Below are 12,253 nucleotides of genomic sequence, written 5' to 3' on the forward strand. Positions count from 1 at the left end.
CATGGCTAACCCAAGCAACCTCCCGGTGAGGGAGAACTGTTTTTTGTTTAACGCCCCCGACGGGGACGTCTCTATAGACGATCTAATAGACGCAGTTGAGGAGACGGCTGGCGACGACAGCGTGCTCGTATTGCAACACATGGGGGGCTCAAGGTTCCTCGTGTGCACTAGGAATGCAAACCAGGTTACGAGGTGAATGGTAGCGGAGGGCTTCAAAGTGCACCGCGAGCACGTTGCAGTCGAGGCCGTCGGCCCCCTGGTAACTTTTGTTAACGTCTACCGGTTTCCGGCTTATTTGCGAGATGACTTCCTGGTCAACGCCCTCGGGCAATATGGCAAAGTTAAAAGTGTCTCCTTTGCAACTGTTTCAAACCGGCAAAATAAATTAAACGGGGTCAGAGTTGTGAGGATGGAGATGTGTAAGCCAGTTCCCAACTTCACGACCATCGCAGGCCACCGTGTCATGTGTGAATATCGCGGGATGCGCCGCGTGTGCGCTAGGTGCAGCAAACCGAGGCACATGGCCACGGTCTGCTCGGCTGCTTATTGCAAGCGATGCGGGGTATTCGGTCATGACACCGAAGGGTTCACCGAGGAATGCAAACGGTGCGGCGGGCGACATGGCACGCACGAGTGATTTCGCAAGCGCTTATACGTCGCTGCAGCGCGAGGCTTCCCGTCAGAGTTCAGAAACATCACCAGTACGAGTCAGCCTAGTACCTCCCGGTTGCCTACGGGGGCAGCATCGATGTCGGGGTTCCAAGTGTTGAGGCCAAGGTCACGCCCCCCCACGCCAACGAACGACCCGGATCACTGGGAGCATGAGGAACCTCGGGAGAGGGGAGACGCACGCGGCGCCTCCACGTCCCCCGCACCCATGGCAGTACCCCCCGACGTTGTCGACGAAACGAGCAACACAAGCTCTGAGGGTGACCAGGGAGAGTCGAGCGGGCTGGAATCCGGCTCCCCGGAATCGTCGAGCGACTCGTGGGACCCGTCACAGACGGAAAGTGCGGAACAAGAAGTACCTGGAACCGCACAGAGCCCTGTCACCGACGAGCCTGCGTTCCCGGGACTCGGTGCGGAGAACTTCCCGCCGCTGTTATCCGAGCCCACCTCCCCCCACAACCCGGACGAGTTGCCCGTCGTGAGCTGCGGCCGTTATGTGTTACCCGACACCGAACACGGGCCACCAGACCCGTGCTCCTCCGCTGAGAAGCAACCACCAGGCTCAACTTCACCCGCCCCTGCTCCCGCTAACGCCCCTGCACCGCAGCCCGGGCCCGTTAGACGCGACCGTTCGCGTTCAAGGTCTCCGTTAAGGGGAGGAGATGGGCCAGCTGGAGCGGAGCCGAGCCACCCCTCGAGCCTCGACAACAAACACCGCCGGCCTAAAATGCATGGTCTTAGCAGCGACAGTGACGCCCCTCCCACCGCGAAGTCACAGAAACTGGATACGGCCCCTTCGGGGAAAGGGCACACGCCGCCAAGTGCTGGCGGTAAACGTAACTGACACGGACTACGTAACACGGCTGGCTACCCCCCCACCTTTTTCTTGCCCCCCCTCCCTTTGGATGCCTCATCCTGCCCCCCCCCCGCTCCTCGGCTGCCATCGCGGCTTCCCCCCCCCTCCGTTACCCGTGAGGCGAGCTAGTGTCTACATGCTTTCCCTGCTGCCTGTCGCCCCGCCCACGCCTTAGTCTTTGGTATCCCCCTCCCCCCTTCCCCCACGTCCCGAGGCACCAAGCCATGTCGTTCCCCAAGTTCGCCACATGGAACGTCCGCGGCTTTCGAGACAGAGCCAAACAGCGAGACATCCTCGCCTTTGCCCAGGTGCAGGGTATCGATGTCTTGTTTATTCAGGAAACCAATTTTCGGACCCCGCTAGACGTCTCAAGGTTCCGCCGCGAGTTCCAAGTGGACGCTTTCTTTTCTTTGACAACTGCGAGGACCTGCGGCGTGGGGTCATCTTCGTAACGGGCCGCTTCCGGCAGAAGCACCTTCGGCGCAAACGGCAGAATGCTAATGCTCGACATCTACGTTAACGGGAAACGGTTCCGCTTCGTCAATGTTTACGCCCCGGTAACGAGGACGAAAACCAAGAACTTCTCCCAGGATTTACATCAGACCCTCCCAGAGCCCATCTCGCACGTGCTACTGGGAGATTTCAATTGCGTGATCGACTCGCAGCGGGACGTGAGGAGCCCAGGCCGAGGCAGGTCAGCGTACCAGGCCAAAGAACTCGTAAAGATATTGCGCCACCTTTGCCTGACTGACGTCTGGCTTTACGTCCACGGCGATCTCTTTGACCCGACACGCTCCTCTCAGGTTTCAGCGAGTAGAATAGATCGGACGTATCTAACCGACTTTCTCCTCCCCTAGGTAGCAGCGTGCGAGGTCCTTTCCCCCTCGGCCGACCTTGCAGGTAGATCAGACCACCTACCACTCGCTACTACGCTGACCGGTTTCCCCGGACACTGTAATGACGGCCAAGGCTGGCGTCTTGACTCGGCGCTGCTGCAAGACGACGACAGCATCAACCGTATCAGAGAGCAGCTACAGGAGTCTGTGGCGAACGCCCCGGACATGACCCCGCTTTACTGGGAGACACTGAAAGAGGAGTGGAGAAGGATCCTCCAAGAAGAAGGCAGGGCCAGAAAGCGCCGCATAATCGCCAAGATGAACGAGATCTTACGCAGAATCCGCATCGTTAAGGGGGCGGAGTCGCTCACGGCTTGCACACGAAGCTACGTCAACTCCCTAAACAACCGCCTGAAACTCCTCCTGCCGTCCATCGTCGCGCCTCGTCAGTCCTGCGCGGTCCCGGGCCGCTCCATGTTTGCCAACTTAACGGTGACAAGAGACGCATTCGAATACATGACATCGAAATCCCTGCCAGGAGCCTTCGTTTCTCTGGACCAGGCGAAGGCCTTTGATTGCGTCAGACACAGGTATATGTTCGAGGTGCTACGCCAATTCGGCCTTCCGGAGAGCTTCGTCGACCTCGTCTCTAAGCTCTACAGCGATTTAACATGCCACGTCGTCGTAAACGGTGCCCCAACACCTAACTTCGACTATGAGCGAGGAATTCGTCAAGGATGCCCACTAGGACCCAGCCTCTTCATCCTCTCACTCGAGCCGTTGCTGGCTAACATCGAGAAAAACGAGAGCATTAGAGGCTTTCCACTAACGGGGCCGTGGTCAAAGTCCTCGCCTGCGCGGACGATGTTTCGTTGTTTGTCAGAGACCCGGCAAGCCCACAGGCATTTTGGACAACGTTTGCATCTTATGCTGAGGTTTCGGGGGCCGAATTGAACATGACAAAGAGCAAGGCCCTACCGTTCGGCGCATTCCCCCGAGGGGCCTTAGGCAACCTCGAGGGCGTCGACGCCGTCAAGGTTCTTGCCATTTACTTTTGCTGCGGCGGAGTGGCGGAGACAACTTGGCAGCGGGTGTTGGAGCGCGTACAAGCGGCAATTACACGACTAAGCCTCGAAAACCTCACATTACGAGAAAAGGCCCTGGCAGCAAAGACTACCATCTGCGCGTTCGGCTACTACGCAAGCCGAATAGCCGTGATGCCAACCAAAACGGCGACCCAGCTGTCGAAAATGATCTGGTCCTTCCTCTGGGAAGGCATACCTGCGCCTGTCCGACGCACCCTGTTACAACTTCCAGAGAGCGAGGGAGGCCTCGGCCTCTCCCATGTTTTAACCACAAGTAAAGTGTTCGCCTTGAAAACTGCAAGGGCCCTCTACCACGCAAGCGACTACGTGGGGAGAGGCTTAATGCGTAATTGGTGTAGCACAAACGCAGCCTTCCTGAAGGCAGACCGACCCCTCGCCCCACTCGCGGAATCACCCTCGTCATTCTACAAGTCTGCCGCAAACACGATGCGAATGCTCGAAAAAGAGGCTCCCGATTGCGACGTTGACGAGGTCCCACCGGCTCGCATTGCTGAAGAAATCGCGCGACACCAGATCACCCCAGATGAAAAGAGGCTGTCGCGCAACTGGAAAAGAAAAGCGTCAAAGGACTGTCGAGGAATCCCCAGATCCGTGCACGGCTTCGTGTGGCGGAAAAACTGGGACGTCCTCCCAACACGCCAACGGCTACACAAGATTGGCATCGTGCCTTCGCCTCGCTGCTCTAACTGCCGTGCCGACGAAACGTTGGCGCACGCACTGTTTGAGTGCCCCGCAGCCAAGCCGGTTTGGCGACTGGTTGCAAGGGATTTTAAAATCCGTCCTCCCCCGGAGCTCAAAAGAAACAGGGGCGCCTTCGCCAAACTGGTAGTCGTCTGCACCATATTCACAATCTGGAAAAGACGTTGTCTCGCCAAAGCGAGACGTAAACCGGTGCGAGCAGCCTTCCCGGCTGTGTCGCGAGTGCGCGGAATGCTGTGGCAGCACCTATCAGAGCAATTGGAGTCCAGCGGCGAAGAGAAATTTCTCCGCCGCTGGCACACAAGATTTTTCCTTTTGCAAGAAGGCAAGTTACGCCTACCGATTACCCCGTTTTAAATGTTACTAGTGTGTTCTATGTAGAGTTGTTAATTTCATTTGTTTTATTTTCCTATATATACACGATGTATTAGTTTTGTATAACGAGTAATGTAGACTGTATTTATGCACCTTGTATCGTTGTATTAATGCATAATCTGTCATTACGGTGCACACTGTTCTTTGTATAATGTTTCAGTTTTCGCGGCCCGGCGCGGGCCACGCGCAGTCGAGCAAAAATGTAAACGCTTATTAACGCTCCCCGCGTGACCAGGAGAATTATTGTCGGAGAAGACTCATGTAAATAGTTCGTTTCTTTTTGAGAGCTTATAGGAAAAATAAACTTCTCTTTGAGACCAAAATTTCTTCGTTTAAGTATCCCAAGAAAGACTATCGTCTTTAAAAGGATGTTGTAACATTCGTGTTCACTTGCTTAAGCAAAAATGATGGGGGGGGGGATATATATTGTATTGTGTGAGATATGGAAGAAGACAAAAAAATCACACCATATCCACGGGGTGAATGATGATGAGTGGGGCGAAGCTACGGAGGGAATCATCTGTAAACCGTGAAACTCTTCCGTGAAATGCGCCCAGTACATAATATAAAGAGTGTGAAACATCGTGTATATATTAAACATCAAACTTTTATTGTACTGTTGGTTTACGTGGTCCCTTCATTATCACTTGTGATCGGTGAAATGCAAGGAAGAAGTCCGCTCCCGAGCGAAAGAGCGCCAAGAGCGACCGCATTCCCCGCTCGCCCTGTGCGAATTAAAGGCAAGGCTAGAGGGAAGACAGGACGCGCGTTCCACGACGCGAGGTCGGTAGCATGCCCAGCGAAAGCCAACGGAACGCGATCGTGCAAGTGCTCCGGCTTCGCATCGCCTCATGGTTCCATTTAGCGTCCCAAAACCAAACATATTGCTCAAGGTGTGCCTTGCGTTTTTCGTAGAAATAATTTCTTTATCATGTACATTAAGACGAAAAGTTGAAAGCTCACTAGAGTGTATCGCCCGCAAAGTATGTCTTTTAGTGTGATTTAACTCTCGTACGGCAGGGTCCTCGCGCCGTTGCCGGTCCACCTCGCCCGTTGACGATCGGGCGAGGTGGCTACATGCAACTACTACTACTACACTTTAAGAAAAACATCTGGCGTTCTTTCGTTCTGCTTTTACAAAACATCTGGCGTCTTTCGTTGGTTTATTTCATCAATCAACGGCGTTTTGAACAAAATTTTTATTGTTTAATCACGCACAGGAGAAATCTCACCAGGCACTACCTTGGAGGTAAACAATGGCTGCTAATGGCAATGAGAGACAGAAGAAGTCGGCTTTTAGCTAACACTTACACTTCTACTTCTACTAACGTTTCCTACTGGAACATGCCAATGGCTGCTAATGGGGAATGAGAGACAGAAGAATTCGGCTTTTAGTTAACGCGCACGCTGCGAATTTTTTATTGTTCAACAACGCACAGGAGAAATCTCCCACCGGCACCACCTTGGAGGTCAAAGCGTAAGACTTGTTACTCACTACTACGACCACGACGACTACGAGGGACGAACGGGTGCCGCCTTAAGGAGCTTCGCCCCTAAAACACTGCTTCATTATTGTCAGAGTCTGTAGATTGGCATCTGGAAGATGCCGTTCGACACATTCTGACAATAATGAAGCAGTGTTAATATGACGTTCGACACATTCTGAAAATAATGAAGCAGTGTTATTGTGTCGAACGGCATCTTCCAGATGCCAATCTACACACTCTTTATGAATGACATGGCCACATCGGTAGAATACATTGACATTTTTCGTCCCGGAACTATTACCGTTGATTTTAATTAAGGTATATAAGGGGCGTTTTGGCCGCTGTGCATGATTCTTAGCTGAGACTGCGTAATGCTCAGCACGAAAACGAACGAAGTATATCATTCGCATGTATATTTTGGCAAGTTTTGAGCGGAGAAAGTTCAAAATGCGGGGACCCTGCGCTTGACATCCCACATGCATGTTTAGCGCAATCATGCTTCAGACGGCGGAAATTTATCTTTCCCTGTTAGCTACCTTAAAACGCACCTCACCAGGCTTGACAATTTTGATCTAGCGAGCGCAATGCATACACTGGGTGTTCACGATCACGTCTGCCAAAATTTGAAAAGCTACGCGCCGCGGAAATGGGTCGAATTTTAAGGTGAACGCTGCTTGCCCTTCCTCTCGCGGGCGCGCGCCCAGAGAATGAGGGGATGACGTACATGAGAAAATGGCCCTACGTAGATGGTAGTGCTGTGACGTCGCTTCTCTACGTAGACGACTGTGCTCTGACGTCGCCGACAGTAACACGTGACACTGCGATAATTATTTGACACAACATGTGTAGTTTGTGTAATTTGTTTCTTGAATAGAATAATAAAACTTGAGAGAAATAAGTAGACACACAAAGGGCATGTGGGCGTCTTTTTCATTTTTTTTCATGAATTGCAGCGAAATGCGGGGCTAATGTGCCTCCGTTTCCCATGCGTTCGTGTCCCCGTGGTTAGCGCATCCAGCAGACGCCAGCCCTGGAAACGAAAGTAATGTTCTGGCGCGTTCGAGCACTCATTAGGCTCATTTATTCTAGCGCGTCCAAGTAAACGTTAATGCGGCACTGGCTCATGATACCGCTACTCTCGTGCCCGTGCAAATGTTGCAGCTTTCATGCCCGTCCCGCAGAAACAGTAAATGCTCTGATATACTCCAGCGTAACGTCAACGCTTGTGTGCGTGCGTCACGGCGACGTGACGTCAGCAAACAAGAAAAATCGCTTGCATCTTCCCACGCGGGAAACTCGAGTAAATGTAGCAGAGTGGGGGGGGGGGGTATCGCGTGAATGTTGCGTAATTGGGTATGGTTTGGGAATGCTTAATTGTTACACGATGCGCACACCAAGTACGACTTGAACGGCTCCAGCGCGCCCGAAGCTCCGGGTCCGCATCTCGCTTAAAGTTCAGCGTCGTATGCTCGTCTCTTCGCAGCCTTGTCTTCTGCGTACTTGCTCTTGTTGACGCCGACGACGGTGAGGGTGGGGTAACGTTGCCTTCAACGAGTGGTGGGACGCTGATTGAAGGTACTGTTGCTTCCATCGCATCTACTCGAGTCAATCAAAGCGTCAAGTCAAGCGAAAGCCAAGTAAAGACGCCCTTGACTGAATTCCGAACGCGCGCTCCGCCGCCTATTACACACAGCCCGTGTTCGAGGGAGAGGAGGGAGAGACGGATAGGAGGAGAGAGAGGGTAGAAGAGAGGGAGGGAGGGAGGGAGGGAGAGGAGAGGCTTGCTGCCGGCACGAGACGAGCCGAGCATGTGTAGTGGGGGTGTGGACGGCGCCGCCGAAGCCGCAGGTGCGACAAAGAAATTGGATGGATGGATGGATGCTATGAGCGTCCCCTTTGTAACGGGGCGGTGACATGTCTGCCACCAGGCTCGAAAAAAAAGCTTCCTTGTTTCATGTTGGCCTAATACCTTATCTACATTGATTAAATCTATGTTATTATACCAAAAAATACAAATTCACGGTCTATCTCTCTGCCTCTTAAGGCAGAATGACCTTATTATTCCCCCATTATTTATTTTTGTTCTTTATCTCTACTTTTCTGCCACCAATACTCTAACCGTCTCTTACTTATTTCTATCGCGGACATGTTCAGCTTTCCATTGTTGTCCCTAAAACCCAAGGCTTCATGTAGACTCGTGCCCACACGTATACCTGGGTGAATATCGCCGCATTCAATCAGTACATGTTCCATCGTTTCCTTAGTTCCCCCGCAGCATGTACATTGTTCTTCTTCGTTACTGAATCTCGCTTTATAACTACGCGTTCTGAGGCAGCCCGACCTTGCTTCAAACAGTAAAGCGCTTCCCCTTGAATTATCATAAAACCTTTCCCTCCTTATTTCCTTTTTTCCCTTTCGGTAGTTACTCAGAGCCGGCTTCTTTTCCAATGCTGCCATCCAATAAGTCCTCTCCGCCTCTCTGACCTTCCGCTTAATGCTCCTTGTTGCCATATCGCCCGCACTGCTAGCCGTATATTTACTGGTGAGCCTCCTAGTTCTTTTTCTACACTGCGTGTCAACACTTTTTCTATACAAATACCTGAAAACGTTCTCTGCCCATCTACTCTTCTTCATTTTCCTCAGCCTCTCTTCGAATCTCATTTTGCTCTGAGCTTCCCGCACTTCAAAGCCTGTCCATCCCATATCACCCTTTACAGCCTCATTTGTCGTCTTCCCGTGAGCGCCCAACGCGAGGCGGCCCACCGTCCTTTGATTTACATCCATTCCTGATTGTACCTCTGACTTCATGCACACCACTGAGTTCCCAAATGTAAGCCCCGGGACCATCACACCCTTCCACAGCCCTCGAAGCACCTCGTACCTATTGTACCCCCATAAAGCTCTGTGCTTCATAATTGCAGCATTCCTCTTTCCCTTTGCTACCGATGCTTTCTCTTGTACCTCCATATATCTATGCCCCTCATTTACCCATACTCCGAGGTACTTGTACTCGCTCACCCTCGGTATTTTTTGGCCCTGTATAAAGACCGCATGGTCTTCGTGATCATTGAATACCATCAATTCACATTTTGTTGCACTAAATTCTAGACCTAGAGCCTCACATTCCCTTCCGCATATATCTGCCAGTCGCTGTATATCATCTTGACTGTCCGCAAATAAGACAATATCATCAGCATAAAATAGACCTGGAAGCTTCTGCTCAACCACCGTGCCGACCTGTTTGTGTGACAAATTAAATCCAATGTTGCTACCTTCTAGCGCTTTTTGCATCCTCACCATGTACAGCATGAATAACAGCGGGGAAAAAGGACATTCCTGTCTCAGCCCCTTGCTAATTTCAACGCTGTCCTTGCTACTTATTCCTTCCCATTCTATACAAACTGTATTTTCTCGGTATATTTCCCTCAAAAGCTGTATACAGTCGTCACCTATGCCCACTTCTTCCAGTATATCCCAAAAAATTTCCTGATTAACGTTGTCATACGCCCCGGTAATATCTAGATAAGCTGCGTATAAGGGCCTGTTTTCTATTTTCGATATTTCTATACACTGAGTAAGAACAAACAGATTATCGTCTAACCGCCTGTCGATTCGAAATCCATTCTGAAGTTCTCCCAAAATATCATGTTGTTCCACCCACGCTTCTATTTTTAATTTTACTGCCTGCATCGCCAACCTGTATAGCACCGATGTAATGGTTAGCGGTCTATACGATCGAATGTTATCCTTTTCTCCCCTGCCTTTATATTGTTACGGGGAATATAAACAAAGACTCGAAGGACTAGCAACAGATGTATTTGCAAGTGGTTCACCGAGCAGCGCTGCTGATAGGAACAGCTCGCGCCAGTCTATCTTATTGTCGTCCTTTTCTTCGTCTTGTGGACCACGATGCCACTGGTACGTAGCATGACCCCCGGCGGCGGAAGCACCGTCCCGGAGCTTTAAAGGTCGTTTTCCGAAGCCGTGTTGTAGGGCTTGAGCCGTGAGACGTGAACAACATCACTGGACCGAACGACAGATGACGAGGGACAGATGGGGCCAATCTCATAGGTGACAGGTGTTACTTGACGCACTATACGGTAAGGTCCCGTGTAACGTGACAAAAGTTTTTCAGATAGGCCCACTCGACGATTAGGGGACCAGAGTAGCACAAGGGTACCGGGAACGAAATGTGCGTCTCGATGTGAGGCATCGTACCGATGTCGTTGGTTGCTCTGCGACGCCGTCAGGCGAGCGCGAGCGAGCTGACGGGCATGATCGGCTCGCGCGATAGCGTCATGAGCATAATCGCTGGTGGACGAGGTACTGGATGAAATGATGGTGTCCAGTGGTAATGTCGGCTCTCTTCCGTACAATAGGTAGAAAGGTGAAAAGCCTGCTGTGTCGTGGCGCGAGGAGTTATACGCGAAAGTTGCGTAGGGTAGTGCAATATCCCAGTCTAGGTGGTCCGGCGACACATACATAGCGAGCATGTCCGTAAGCGTGCGATTGAACCGTTCCGCGAGGCCGTTGGTTTGAGGGTGGTAAGCAGTGGTCACTTTGTGCTGCGTGGAACATGAACGCAGGATGTCGGCGATAACTTGAGAGAGAAACGAACGGCCACGGTCGGTGAGCAGTTGTCTTGGGGCACCGTGAACCAGTATAACGTCCCGTAACAGGAAGTCAGCAACGTCGGTTGCACAACTCGTTGGTAAAGCTCGCGTAATAGCGTAGCGCGTAGCATAATCAGTAGCCACTGCTATCCACTTGTTTCCCAATGTTGATGCGGGAAAAGGACCAAGCAGGTCTAACCCAACGCGGTGAAACGGTTCCGTGGGTATGTCTACTGGTTGAAGATGGCCAGCAGGTAGCATCGACGGTGTTTTGCGACGTTGACATAACTCACACGCAGCGACGTATCGGCGTACCGAGCGAGCAAGGCCTGGCCAGAAGAAACGTCGCCGTACGCGCTCATACGTACGAGATACGCCAAGGTGTCCAGCTGTGGGCGCATCGTGAAGTTCAGCGAGGACACTGCGCCGTAAATGCTTAGGCACGACAAGAAGAAGGTCAGGCCCGTCAGGTCGGAAATTGCGGCGGTATAGGACGCCCTCTTGAAGTACAAAGCGACGGACGGAGGCGTCGTTTGGGGAAGATTCCGCGCGGCTGATGATGTCAAGCAGCAGTGGGTCCCGTTTCTGTTCTTCCCCAATGTGAATGAAGGCGGACACGGAGAAGATGGAGGGCACCGTGTTGGCGTCACTGTCATCAGGATCGTCGTCAGGGTATCGGGAGAGGCAATCGGCGTCCTGGTGCAAGCGACCAGATTTGTACACGACCGAGTAAGAAAATTCCTGCAGACGCAAAGCCCAGCGACCAAGGCGCCCTGAGGGATCTTTGAGGGAGTTCAGCCAGCAGAGCGCGTGGTGGTCGGTAACTACCGAAAATGGGCGTCCGTAGAGGTATGGCCTGAATTTCGCGACCGCCCAAACGGGAGCCAAGCACTCGCGCTCTGTTATGGAATAATTGCGTTCAGGGGCTGATAGCAGGCGGCTGGCGTATGCAATAACGCAGTCATGACCACGTTGGCGTTGAGCTAGCACTGCGCCGATGCCATGGCCACTTGCATCCGTACGGATCTCAGTAGGGGCAGCAGGGTCAAAGTGGGCCAAAATCGGAGGAGTAGTGAGGAGCGCGATGAGATTGGAGAACGCAGAGGCCTCTTCTGAGCTCCATGAAAACGGGACGTCTTGTATGAGGAGCTGCGTAAGGGGTCTCGCTATGTCTGCAAAATTTTTCACAAAGCGTCGGAAGTGAGAGCATAGTCCGAGAAAGCTGCGAACATCCTTTGCAGATCGTGGTACAGGAAAGTTTTTGACTGCGCTAATTTTGGCTGGGTCTGGTTGTACGCCGTTAGCGTCTACTAAATGGCCAAGTACTGTAATTTGGTGACGGCCAAAGTGACACTTGGACGAGGTCAGCTGCAGGCCAGCGCGACGGAAGATATCTAAGACGGCTGACAGGCGCTCTATATGAGTCTCAAATGTAGGTGAGAAAACAACGACATCGTCCAAGTAGCACAAACAGGTGGACCATTTAAAGCCTCTGAGCAGAGAGTCCATCATTCGTTCAAAGGTGGCTGGAGCGTTACAAAGGCCGAAGGGCATGACCTTGAATTGATATAGGCCATCAGGTGTGATAAATGCCGTTTTCTCACGATCCATG

The 12,253-nt window shown here is 52.1% G+C and overlaps 1 protein-coding gene across 1 annotated transcript; it reads left to right on the forward strand.

The window, feature by feature from the left end:
- The first annotated feature begins 748 nt into the window (after positions 1-748).
- On the forward strand, positions 749-1,513 carry LOC119397323 (uncharacterized). The gene has a single exon (XM_037664755.1). It carries the CDS (start codon positions 749-751, stop codon positions 1,511-1,513), a length of 765 nt encoding a protein of 254 aa, XP_037520683.1.
- The last annotated feature ends 10,740 nt before the right edge of the window (positions 1,514-12,253 follow it).

This window comes from Rhipicephalus sanguineus, chromosome 6 (assembly GCF_013339695.2).
Source record: "Rhipicephalus sanguineus isolate Rsan-2018 chromosome 6, BIME_Rsan_1.4, whole genome shotgun sequence".
In the NCBI taxonomy this organism is placed as follows: Eukaryota; Metazoa; Arthropoda; class Arachnida; order Ixodida; family Ixodidae; genus Rhipicephalus; species Rhipicephalus sanguineus.